The sequence below is a fragment of the Falco cherrug genome, chromosome 8 (genome assembly GCF_023634085.1).
Source record: "Falco cherrug isolate bFalChe1 chromosome 8, bFalChe1.pri, whole genome shotgun sequence".
NCBI lineage: Eukaryota > Metazoa > Chordata > Aves > Falconiformes > Falconidae > Falco > Falco cherrug.
The window spans coordinates 37821974-37835975 of NC_073704.1; the positions used below are offsets into that span (position 1 = coordinate 37821974).

The window sequence follows — 14002 nt, forward strand, 5'->3', positions numbered from 1 at the left end:
ATAAATTGTGTCTGTGAGAAATTCTGTGACCTCTGGAGCAAAAAAGCACAGAACTGCTCCTTACCTCGTAGTACTACCGATATCCAGGGAATCAATGACAAAGCCAGACTGGTCCATTGTTGCCCTGGAACGCCGGCTTAACTTTTTTTTTTTTTTTTGTGTCTGTTCGTGTCTTTTAGTTATTTTGTTTGGTTCTATCAACTCTCTGAAAGTTTTGCTCACTTCTGATAAGATGTATAAAACACAAGTTTTCTACTATTGCAGAAGGATGAACTGAAGAATAATTACTTCCTTCCCAATTAAAACAAAATTAGAGTCCTTCTTGTAACAGTCCTTTATCCAGATTTCAAGTCTGTTATTTTGTGGCTTTTCTTTAATCATGGCAAAAAAAGAATCAAGCTCTACAATCCATCATGCAAACGTGTTGCCCAACAACCCATATTTGTCCTTCAGTTAATGCACAGGTACGTTTGAAAACTAAAAAAAATAACAACTGCTGAAATACCTGCTGACTGATAACACACTGTCTAAAAGTTGCAATAACCGTTAAAAACCAAGCTTCACTCTATATAATAGTAGCCAACAGGATACAGGTGTCATAATGGGCTACTACTTGTAGGAAGATAATTGTCCAAACAGACACAGTACAGAAATAATATAAGCTAACTTATGTTATAATTTCTTTCACCTGGAGTCTAGAGAGCACAGGATTCATAAGCAGCTCTCAGAAGATTTAGGTCTACAACATAATCTTACCATATTCCAGAAGAACACTGAATTTAAGATCCTCTTACAGTACAGTGTGCAGACCAGCAGAGATTAAAAATCTCTCTGCAATATTCTGCAGCAGCTGTTGCCCAGCCAGTGAAATCTACCTTCTATGCTAAGCAACTGCACTAGCCCAGTGCAGGATCTCCTAATAAAGATAGATCCTAGAGGATGAAAATGCTTGTAAACATCTCCAAATGCTTTGTAACAGGATGCTGGAGATTGTAAAACATTTTATGCAAGGTCAGTGAGGGGAAGGCAAGTTGTTGATACACTACAAAAGAATTATATTATTGTCTAAATTTTTCCTACAAATCATGTTTCACTTCTGTCCTGGTTTCAGCTGAGATGGAATTAATTATCTTCTTAGGAGCTAGTACAGTGCTGTGTTTTGGCTTTGATGTAAGCCTTTTCAGTTCCTCAGGCCTTGCTAGCAAAAAGGCTGGAGACGCACAAGGAATTAGGGGGGACAAAGCCAGGGCAGCTGCCCCTAAACAGCCAAAGGGGTATTCCATACCATGGGAGATCACGCCTCGTATATATACCTGGGGGAGCTGGCTGGGGCAGGCAGATCATTGCTTGGGGACTGGCTGGGTATCGGTGGAGGGCGGTGAGCAATTGCATTGTGCACCACGTGTTCCTTTCTTCCTTTCCCTCTGGATGTTATTCTTTGCCCTCCCCTTTTCATTATAACTGTTACTGTCAACATTGTTGTTATTGTTCTTTCATTTTTATTCTATTTCAACTATTACATTTTTCTTATCTCAATCCTCAAGTTTTAAGTTCCTTTACAACTCTCCTCCCCATCACTCTGGGTGAGAGGGCAGTGAGCGAGTGGCTGCGTGGTACTTAATTACCAGCTGGGGTTAAACCACGACAACTTCTTATTCCTTAAACTATCAATATAGTACAATACTATTGCTATAGTATTGTAAGTTCTTTTGAAATGTAGTCATTTTAGCTTTACAGATATTTTATAATAATTCAATTAGGTTATCTCTTATACTTCTGTCAGATTTAGAAAATCATTTTCATATTTTTACTGAACACAGTTTTGCTGAGATAACCCACGTTGTCTGATAGGCCATGAAATCTTTTCAACACTACCAAACACTGACACATCACTCCCCCAGTCATCCCAATGCACTTTTTCATGAACTCTTGACACAGCATTCTATCAACTCACTGGCATCACGGAGAGGTGGTGGGACAGCTCCTGTGACTGAAGTGTTGGAATGGAAGGATCCAGGGTCTTTAGGAAGGACAGGCCATGGAGATGAGGAAGGGTGTCACCCTCTATGTCAGTGACCAGCTGGAGTGCACAGAGCTCCACCTGGGGATGGACGAGGAGCCAACCGAGAACTTATGGGTCAGGATTCAGGAGAGCAGGAAGAGGTGAGATTATAATGAGGGTCTACTACAGGCTACCCAGCCAAGAAGATTAGGTCCTCTATAGGCAGATAGGAGAAGCCTCACATCACAAGCCCTGGTCCTCATGGTGGATTTCAACCACACAGATATCTGTTGGACGGGATAACACTGCAGCGCAGAAGCAATCCAGGAGGTTCTCAGAATGCATTGATGGTAGCTCCTCCAAGTAACAGAGAAGCCAACAGGGAGAGGGGCTATGCTGGACCTTGTTCTCACCAAAAGAGAGCCTGGTGGGGAATGAAAAGCTCAAGGGCAGCCTTGGCCACAGTGACCATGAAATGATGGAATTCAAGAGCCATAGGGCAGCGAGGAGGGTGCACAGAAGGTCACTATCCTGGACTTCAGGAGAGCAGGCTTTGGCTTCCAAGGATCTGCTTGGTAGAGCACCATGGCATAGAGCCCTGGAGGGGGCCCAAGAAACTGGTTAATAGTCAAGGATCACCTCCTCCAAACTCCAGAGCAATGCATGCCAACAAATGGCTTGATGTCCAAGTGGAGACTAGTGACAACTGGCATTCCTCAGGGGTCAGTATTGGGACGGGCGTTGTTCAGGATCTTTTTTGGTGATGTGGACACTGGGATGGAGTGCACCCTCAACAAGTTTGCTGATGACAGCAAGCTGTGTGGTGCGGTCAACATGCTGGAGGAAGGGATGCCATCCACAGGGATCTTGACAGGCTTGAGAGGTGGGCCTGTGGGAACCTCATGAAGTTCAACAAGGCCAAGTGAAAGGTCCTGCATATGGGTCAGGGCAATCCCAAGCAGAAATGCCGGCTGGGTGGGAAGATGGACTGAGAGCAGCCCTGAGGAGAAGGACCCGGGGGGCTGTCAGTGAATAAGAAGCTCAGTATGACCCAGCAACATGCATTTTCAGCCCAGAAAGCCAACTGTACCCTGGGCTGGATAGAAGTGAGGCCAGCAGGGTGAGGGAGGTGATCCTCCCTCTCTTCTCCTGTGAGACCCTACGTGGAATACTGCATTCAGCTCTGGCGCCCCCAACATAAGAAAGACATGGACCTTCCGGAGTGAGTCCAGAGGAGGCCATAAAATACCTAAAGGGGCCTACAAGAAAGCTGGAGAGGGACTTTATACAAGGGCATGTTGCGATAGGACAAGGAAGAATGGTTCTAAAGAGGAAAAAGTTAGATTTATATTAGACATAAGGGAAGAAATTCTTTATTGGGAAGGTGGTGAAGCAACGGAACAGGTTGCCCAGATAATCCGTGGATGCCCCATCCCTGCAAGTTCTCAAGGCCAGGCTGGGAAGAGGCTTTGAGCAACCTGGGCTGGGGGGGGTCCCTGCCCATGGCAGGGGGTTGGAACTAGATGGTCTTTAAGGTCCCTTAAAACCCGACCGTTCTATGACATGAACTCATGTTTTTGTAGTTGGACAGAACTGCAAGTTAGCTTAAATCCTTTCATGTATACCAAAGACATATTAAATTGTTTATCTCGAGGGGTATGTAAGAAGGTTAGTAAATGAAATACTTATCTAAGGAACTATGTTTTCCCCTATCTGAAGTAAACTAATATTTTAAGCACAAACCCAGTATATTTTACATTAAATAAAAATCCTCACATAGGCTATTGTGATAAAATTTCAGTAAGATTAACCTGACAACTGTCTTTTAACAAAAAAGTATTGCTGCAGACAATATACAAAATGATCAGGAAAATGTGTCTAAAAAGTACCACAAAGATCGCCTTCATCAGATCCATCAGGACAATCTCTTCTCCCATTGCAGAGCTTCTCAGGCTGTAGGCAGATGGAGGTATCATTAGCACAAGGGTATTTTGGTGGTCCACACATATAGCCCTCGCAATTATCCTCATCAGACTGATCCTCACAATCAATATCGCCATCACATAGCCACGCTTTGCTAATGCATCTCCCTTGGAGAAAAGAGACAATAAACAGGAAATCAGACTGGAAGCAAACTTTAGAAAAAACCTTCAGTAACATTACACAGATACATTTTTCTTATTATGTTTCTCTATTAATAGTACCTTCCGCTTACGTGAGCAGAAAGATACCAACTTGTACTCTGAAGTATCATCCACATCAATGCTGACAGTCTAATTTTCCAAACAACATCAATCCTAATCATTTTGATGCTAAACAGAAGTGCATACATGCAGCATACAGCCTCATAATATGTTCAATATACCAAATTACACTAAGATGTTTAAATTTATTTTTTTTTTTTAATTCTGCTTTTCTTCATCTCTCTTAACCTTTACCTTCTACTCCAACAGCCTTCCACAGGAGCAATGTTTCAATGTATGACTTTCTATTAGCATGCATTTGAGAAAAAAAAAAATAATCTTTCTAGGAATTATACACAATACCTTCCCAGATTGTCAGATGAATGATCATCTTTTAGACAAGTAACTACAACAGATCAAATTCCTTACTTAACTTCAGTTTTATCAAACCAGCACTCAGATAATTTCCTTCACTCCTCAAAAGGAGGCAAAAAATTTTCCACTTTTGTGCTGACCATTACTGTTTAGAGACACAAGACAGTCTCCTGATTGAGAAAGGGGCTTTGGTCTTTAGGAAGCATACTGGCATTAAGTTAGAATCACCCAAGCCAGGTGTTTTAATAGGTGAAAAATAACCAGGATTGTGAATGCTACCACTTACAAGTATGTGTGTTTGTGTTCCTGTCCCAAACTTTTTTCCAATTCTCAAGCACAAAGTTATTAGTTGCTAGCTACAACCAGTAGGGGTTAGTTGAAAATTTTGGCAACACCTAGACTGAACAGAAGCGGCATGTACTTTGTTCTCCAATTAACAAAGAAATAACAGGAAGAATCATTGGCTAGGACTGTGCTTCTGCCTATAAACTACTTTGGTAAAGAAAATCAGGCTGGGATGGGAAAAAAGAAGATACTAGAAAGTCTGAATCCATTGACAGCAATGCTGGTGGACTCCCAGGGACTGACTGGTGATGCCTGAGACTACTAACTGCAAACTGTTGTACAGCACAAACTGACACGACTTACTGCCCACCCTTCCTAGTTTAGCAGTGATCTTCCCAGCAGGAAACTGAGATCGATTACAACTTTGTGGGGGAGGCAAGCGAGTGAGTGTGTGAAATAATCAACCAGGGTAAAACTCTAATATTGCTGGTTCTTTAATACACCTCAGTGTCAAACCTGCAACAACCTGTCTTTTATTCTGCACCAACTATGACATGTTTCAATATAAAATCACCTCAAAAGAGATTCTGTACTGTTGTTCACACAGAGTAACAACTGTTCCTAACTGTAACTCCACTGTTTGTCATAATACAATAGCAGATTTCAATTTCCTTTAAAAGAAGTATTTCATTAAGATTAGCATAATGATTTTTATTTAATATTAAAGTCCTCTTTTAATGGTAACAGTGCCTGGTGCCGACATCTTCACAGAAGAACAATGAAAAAAAAAATGTTTCTGCAGCACTCACAAGGGAAAAAGCAAGAAGTGAAACTTCAGGATTACAGTACAGTGACTGTCATTTCAAAGAACAGAATATAATTTTACCAGTGCAAAATCACCCGGAAAACTTAAAACAGGGAGTGGGGTAAATTAGAATTAAAAGCATTCACTATTTTATATACTGGGAAAAGTCCCAAGTATCCTACACTGAAAAAACAGAATTGCACAGACACGAGGAAACAAAGTTGTATGCATGACACGTATGCAGTTTTTTTCATTACATGCGATCATAAGTGTTTTTTAAAAAGTGTCCATATTCTTTATTATCTTGAAATGATCATTGATTTTACATATTATAACACAGCAGTAGAAGGAAAGCTAATGGAAAACACCAGTGTCAAGCAAACTAACAAGATCCTAAAGTAAATTGATGTTGCTTCCAGCAGAGCTACTAATCTGGTTCTTAATCTTTTATACATACAAATGTTTACAGAGAAAACCAGTTTTCCTGTCTTTCTCTTACATTAATGAAGATAAGTTTTATAATAAAAGATTCATCTTCCACTACAATAGCTATGACACGATCTTGAACTGAATATACTTGCAAAGAATTAATCTTTGCCAAAGTTCTAAAGAAATTGACTTAATGAAGTATTATTAACTGTCTTGAAATCATTACGTAAAATTCACTGAAGTATTTTTGCTTTATTGCCCCTTATTGAAACCCAAATTTTTTGTTTCCAGGAACTTTTTAAATGAAATTCCATCATAAATCAATTGCCTCAATGGATATATCTGTTCTTTTCCATAGCCTTTTTTTTTTTTTTTTTAACAGAAAAGACATGTAAAGTAGTGAATCAGAAGTTCTAAAGCAGTAAGTACATGTGAAAGCCTGATGTAAATGCTGCTCTAACATTTCCTAAAAATATTAGGAAGTACAACAGAATCAACTTTTTACATACGGTTCAGTCTTTGTTGGGATGCTGAGTCCAGGAAGTCTCTTAACTGATTATATATTCAACTGTAGGAAAACTGTACTGGTGGAGCAATAATTGCATTGTTTCCTCTTACAGTTAATTCTTACTGCCTAAAGCGGTCATGCCTTCTATAGAATGGACTCAAACTAATTACCATCAAAACAAAAGAATGTTCAAATCTGACACATTTAACAAAATGTTGTGATGGTCAATGATCTTGCTTGTCCTGCAGAATATACCTGAGACTTAAACCAAACTACACTGTTTCAAGAGCACAGTAATTTCTGGCACTGAAAACCTTTTATGAGAAAGCAGATATTTATAAATGTCTCCTGGATGACACAGAAGAAAAATATTTCAGGGCCTAAAGAAGACAGCTGTTACCACAGAACACAATGAATGTGCTCATACCATGAACTGAGGATAAAACTAGTATTAAAACAACATATATAATTTTCTCATTTACTTGCTGTGGCAGTTTTTTATTTGAATTTTTAATGTTAACTGAATCCACCCGCTCCAATCAGAAATTTCATCATTCTGAACCATCATTATGTTCAAAAAGGTTATTAAAGTAGTTGTACAAGATGTGCAGCTCTAAAGATCTAAAAGTGAGAGATGAGACAGAGCAGGCAGGGAAAGTGGAAGTAACACTGGTGAACCCACCTTATGACCAATACCTTTTCCACCCAACCTTTGAAATTCTCCATGTGTCTCATTCTTATGTTTTTACTAAATCTTAGCCTCTTTCAAAACTCCTCTGAAGTCGTATCTCCACAGTAACCCTTTCTTCCTGATGAGCCCTTACAGAATCTATCTCTAGGGCAGCCCTACCAATTTCCTCCTCATCATCTTTCTCAGAAATGCTTCCTTCTCAGCCTTCCTCAGCATTCACTTCTCTCCATTGTTCTCTACGTGTCACATACCTACATCTTGACTCTTATACGCCCTCGCTCTCCTCCTGTATCACTGTGATGACCGCGTGACTTCATTTCCCATGTACTTTCCATATTCTCCAATCCAAAGAAAACCTACTTCTTCCCTCATTTTTTCCCCTTCCAATATATATACATGTGAGAAAAAAGAAGTATAAAATAACAGTCCACAGGGTAGCATTAAAAATAGCAAAATACAACATTAACTGCTTCTTGAAAGCAATATAAGCAGTATGAGAAATACACATTACAATTCAGATCTACTGCTTACTAAACTAAAGTATTCATGGCTCTTTTGCATTTGTCTTCACAGAAGTACTTGATTATGATCATTGCAGTAACTGTATGACTTTTTAAGTGAGATCGCACAGATTCTGCTCCTGGTCCAGTACTACTAATTGCAAAGTAGGGAGATGGAAAAAAAAGGATAGATTTATATAGTACATAAAAGTGAGTTGAAGTACGTGCCTGTAATAATTTTTGGAAGACAGAATCATAATTTAAAATAGGAAGCTGGATCTATCACTAATCTAATTTAGCCTAGTCTAATTTAAAAGAAGTGTAATTTAATTCAAAAGCAGAAAATAACTGGCTAGAAGAAGCTCAACAGTAGTCCATCTCAATCAGGCAGTTACTGCATCTCGTATCTTACTGCTGAGCAAACTAATATATTTTTCATGACACGTGAGCACAAACAACCATGTGATGTTCTTGAAAAAATTAGAAACTTCATTCTTAAATATGTTAAGTCGACTGCCCTCCAGCATTTTGGCTGACTTTGGATACCATAACTCAAGAACTGCACAGGTCCGACAGTTCCAGCAAGACCAACAAAAATACTAAAGGTTTAAAAAAATAAAATAAAAAAAAAAGAATACATGCAAGGGGAAAAAAAATGTACTTGTTTATTCAAAAAATTATGTGGCTAAGGAGACGTATGACAGAAGTCTTTCCATATTTGAAGGATTTTTATACTGGTGAAAAGATGAAGACAATCAACTAAGCTTCCAGCAAAGATTCAGATGACTTACTAGGAAGAAGTGTTCAACTATTGGAGGCAAATTACTAAAAGCTATCTATGTAAATTACAGAACACCCTCTCTGCTGGATCTTCTTAAGTGCGTATCAGAAAAGGCACTGGATAAGACTGGTTCTTGAGATCACCATTAATCTAACCAGAAAAATCACGTTTGGCTGAAGGCTGACAAATGCTGTAATTGTAATATGACACTCAGCCCTTTGGCATTATGACAGATAAACCAGAGCCAACAAAAACTACAGGAAGGAAAGACTCTCCAGCTACTATTTATAGCCACAGAACAAAAAAGCAAGCAAAAAAAAGTGGGCAGTAACATTTCACTATTACTGTTCTCACCAACTGTCATTTCCCTCAAAACTTACTGAAGGTTTCACTTCCCCCAATACACACGCTCCTACATATTCGGTGTTAGAAATGCACCTATATGCCACCACCTAGCAATCTATAAGGGGAGAATTACCCATTTTGTCCTTATCTGAAACACTCTCATGAATGTGTAAGCCAGAGAGTATTAATTCTTTAGAATAATACACAGAGAAAATGTTATTTATTCTGAAATCTCAAAGGATCATGACAGAAACAATTTCATTTGGCATAAATTATTACTCATTTGTCCCACCATATGGAATTAAACTGAAAAGTAGCTGAAAAAAAATGTGCTTTTGCTGTTTTCTGTTCCAATGCATTACTAACACACCTTCTCCAGAACAGCAGTCTTGCTCCTTCTAGGACTGATGGAAGTAAAATAGGAAAAGAAAAAAAAAAATGGATTAAACTGCCACATCCTGAAGCGACGTCTTCACACAACCAACAAGCATGACTGCGTTTTCCTCTAAATCAAAGTCATATACCCTTGAATTCAGCAAATGTTTAAGGAACATATTTTTTTTGCTGTATTTATATGTGACAGGAAGAGAAGTTGCGTTTCATCCTTGGTCCTGTAGACTGAGACATTGCCCTCCTTGCGCATGACTGTAAACACAGGTAAGTGCATAATGAGGCAGCATAGTATGAGCAGTATGAGACCTTTTCCACATTTCAGCACTAGGAAAAAGGCAGTATGAAGCTGAAGTGTATTTCCTGTGTCAGGGTTTCTGTCAGTCTATGTCAGGAAACAGACCATTATACTAAAAGTGAATAATCCCTTTCTACGTATTGAAGCTATTTCATTTAACAGCTACTTGTTCTACAAATCTTTCTGGAAACTGTAAGAACAAAAAAGGTAATATTTTGTTTATAAATAAATATGGAATACTGAATTTCAGCTAGGGTTGATATGATTTCTATAACTTTAAAACCCCAGTAACAACAGACCTCCAAGCATTACTAAGACATTCTAAAGTAGATCATGTAATAAAAATCACACCGTTTACACTGTAGATTTGAATAAAGTGTCTTACTGTATCCATACATATTCACAAATACTTTTGGACAGAGCTCACATAACTACACTGCAACACTTACCGTGCTTAGCTATAACACAGGCACTAGAATGGGTTCTCCTTTCCTGTAATAATTAAAGTTGACTAATAGCAACAATATTACTACTTACTATTTCCCGAATTAAATTTTGCTTTGAATATTATTTTACCCCTACTATTTCAATAAGCTTTAAAAGAAATTGTATAAAGATTAAAACAGTGCTGACATATATTATTTCTTCCTTAAGTGGACTGTGCCTTAAGAAAAAGTTCCATATAAGCATCATTTTGCAAAACGTCCTCATGTAAAGATTGCCACATTCTTTTTACATCTTTAAATGAAGTATACATAGCAAAATTTGATTTTAAACATTTTCAAAGAATGCATTTTTCTTCCAATATTGCGGCTCAGTTTCCACTGATGTAGTTCTAATTCTTTGAAGTCTTCTAGCTAATTACCTTACACTATTTCAATCAACTTACTTCTAGGGCCAATGATGGAAAACAGAAGACAGTACTGAGACTCTGAAGTACTATTAAGTGCTACATCTAAGTATTTGGTTTGATATACTGTCATATAGAACAGTTTCAGCTTTAAGCAATCTCAAAACCCATCCATTTTATATTGTAAATCAGAAAAGAGGTTAGGGGAAGTATATTAATATTTTTTTCCTGGTACAAGTACAATAAGTAAGATCATTTCAGTAGTATTAAACATTAAAAGCAGTATTCAAGTAGTATACATGTGATCAAATCACATAGGCACACAACACAAGTAAACGAGAACAAAACCTATCCGGCAAGTATATACCTGTACTCTTGCAAGAGAACTTTGTTTTTTCATCACATAGACGTATAGTTCCATTACAACCTTTTTCGTCACTACCATCTTCACAGTCCTTTTCTCCATCACAGCGCCACAACTCGGGAACACAGTTCCCATCAGGACTGCACTGAAATTCCTTCCCATTGCATCTTCCCAGAGAGGAAGTTTCTTAGGAAAAAACAACAACAAAAAAATTACACTGAATAATTTGCTCACGTGAGTTTTTTCCATGCCAAGCCTACAATGACAATCCCCCTTCCCAACCGAAGCCAAAACCAGAGTTCCCAAGTATAACAGTCAAAACTCACTATTCCTTCCTTACTCATGACTTCAATGCAGGCATCAAACAAGCTCTTTCTTATCGTACTCATTCCCTTCACTCCCCCTTCCATCACAGGCTCAAGGTAAGTACCAATTTTTATTATTACTTTTTTTTCCCCACAGCTGTCAGGTAGGAATGAATTTGGTGATGTAAGGAAGACCAAGGCTGACAAAGTTTTCATGGTGCTTTGTTAACCCCACCTCTCACCCACAAACTACATTCCCTCCTCCTTTAGTCTCCTCTTTTTTCCAACAAGGTCCATTTCCTACTTCACAAAACATGAAAGGTCACACTGCTGCTCTGACACCTGCCTGGCTTGTGCTATTACAGCACCAGAAGGTTAGTTGTAGCTTTTCCATATTCCACAGCAATGAACTTCAGTTCAGCGCAGCTATGGGAATCAGTCTTGAATGTTTCAAAGCACAGTAATGATATGATTTTAATTATTCATCACATACTTAATTCTCCAAGTGTTTTCTAGATGACGATCTTTTCAATTTTATCCTTGCCTTTCCTTTCTCAAACTATGACCACCGTGAATATTTAATAACATACTAATGGCAATAACATATACTTTTAAGTAATGATAAACTTACGCATTACTGTCCGTACCAAACAGTGTTATTTGAATAAATTCTTATAGCACGGTCCATAAATACAGAGTTTATTTTATTTAAAACAGCCTTGGTTTTGTTTGCTTTTTTTGTTGTTGGTTTTGTTTTTATTCCCCCCCCCCAAATAACCTGCATTGATGCATTCCATCATAAAACAAAAAGAAGTTGCTGGAAAGTGTGCATCACATAGCAGAGCAGGAGACAGAAGATGTATGAACTGACAATAGCTATGTAAAACAGGGCTATTTCAGAGACAGCAACGCAAATCCCAGTGTAACATGGTATTGTAAACAAAAAGGTAAAACAGGACTTAAAGTCCATAATGGATGTGAAGAGTGGGAAAGTGATAATTCCAGACCAATTATTCTTATACAGACAAATAATAATTTTTGTAAAGACAAAAAACCCAAGGACTTTATACTACTCAGGCACAGCATTCTACTAATTCATATATTTGTATGAGGTCTGCAACTAGATTTAGAATAAAAACTCATTTAAAAAAGGTATAAAATCATGTACAACTACTTTGTTGTGGAAAAATCACTATGAGAAAAATATGAGGAAAAAAGCGCCCTTATTCTTATCTGATTCTTCTGTATCCTTTGCTACAAGCATCTTCCCCATCTCTCCCCAGCCAAATAAACACAATGTATGGCATTTAATACAGAAAGTAGTTTGTTAAAACACTGTTGTACTTTGGTAACAGTACGGGGGGGGGGGGGTGGGGCAGAAACAAGCCAAAATCTTGGATCATACAAAAATGAATGTATTATTGCATTAAAAAAGTCCAGAAAATATAAACACTAACTTCAAGAATGCTACTTACTGTCTCTTTATCTAGGCAGCATGTATATCTGTTAAAGGACAAACATCCCATTTAGCATAATTCAGTAAACTAAAACTACAAAACTTATCTCAGTATAATACCCATTTGGTTTTCAACTGTATTCTTCTTCTGTAATACACTTCTGTATTATCATATTACACTTGACATATTTTCCATTCCAACCTTTAGCAAGGTTAAAAGCATTTTCTCTTTTTCTATTGACTGAATATGGGCCCTGTGTATTTACAATAGTCTTTGAGTTTTAAAATGTGGGAAGAAGGAAAAAGGAAAACAACTAACCTGCCTTGCTGCAGTTTGTTTTGGTTTCATCACTGAAATCTCCACAGTCATTATCACCATCACATGCCCAATGACTTGGGATACATCTACCATTATAACATCTAAACTGATCAGCAGAACACGAGTGAATACACCCTAGTTCATCACTTCCATCACCACAGTCATCATCTGCAAATACCAATTTTAAAAAAATATTTTAAAAGATAAAACATATCGATAAAAGATGTGAGGTGAAAACTATATTGCCAAAAAGGGAAGAGAAAAATCACATGCAGTAAATAAAATAGTATGCTTACTGTCATAAGGCATATAGTAAAATTATTTCTAATGCAAGTAATTCCTTAGGTCTATTTTATCAACAATACTGGACTCTGTCATTTTGGACAGTTTAACCCCATCACAGACACCAGCAAGCATCAGAAGGCTGTAGATTTTCTTTATTTCTTTAGTTGTGTGTAACTACACAGGCTTCCAAACACAGTGGGTTTACTTCTCCGCGAATCATTAAGTTAGCTTACATAGTTAAGCACAGCCACAAAGAGCTTCATATAAAACATGAAAACCTGATGTCAGAATTTCTTTTCAATAGTACTACAAATGTTGCTTCCATGTACTTGAAACAGCGCAAGGTGGAGAAAGACAGCAGCACATAAATAAGGGTGGAATGTAGTTTCTCATTACTCTAATGTTGTAGTCATTACAACAATCTTAGCGCAATTCCCGTAATTTGATGGTGATCATCAAGGGATGGAAAAGATACATGTGTTAGGTAAACGCTAAAGGATCTACTTGGACAGAATTTCAGTGCGCTGCGATAAAGTGGCGAGTCTGTCCATTTACAGACATGAATTCCTGTCAGTCTCACAAAATTATAGTAACAGCAAATGCTATGGTGAATGAAGGACCAACCCAATGTTATTAGGACTGGCATGACATCACTCCCACATCAAAAGATCTGAGAGAATATTCATTTGAACAGCTGTCATTCAAAGATATAATCTTTCAGACAAAAGAAATAACTAAATTGTAAAGTCTTGCTAGCCTTACCTCTTGAGAGATGCTATTTATTAAATTGAACTTGACCACAAACAACAATAAATCGGATATTTCGGTCAC

General features: G+C 37.9%; 1 protein-coding gene across 1 annotated transcript in view; it reads right to left on the reverse strand.

Annotated features, from left to right (window-relative positions):
* Positions 1 to 14002, reverse strand: part of LRP1B (LDL receptor related protein 1B) — a 470805-nt gene that overhangs the window by 251007 nt on the left and 205796 nt on the right. Inside the window, exons 18-20 of the mRNA XM_027815297.2 lie at positions 12887 to 13054; positions 10810 to 10992; positions 3892 to 4092 (exon numbers count right to left, since the gene is read on the reverse strand). Of these exons, the coding sequence (XP_027671098.2) occupies positions 3892 to 4092; positions 10810 to 10992; positions 12887 to 13054 (552 nt within the window). The remainder of the gene's footprint in view (positions 1 to 3891; positions 4093 to 10809; positions 10993 to 12886; positions 13055 to 14002) is intronic.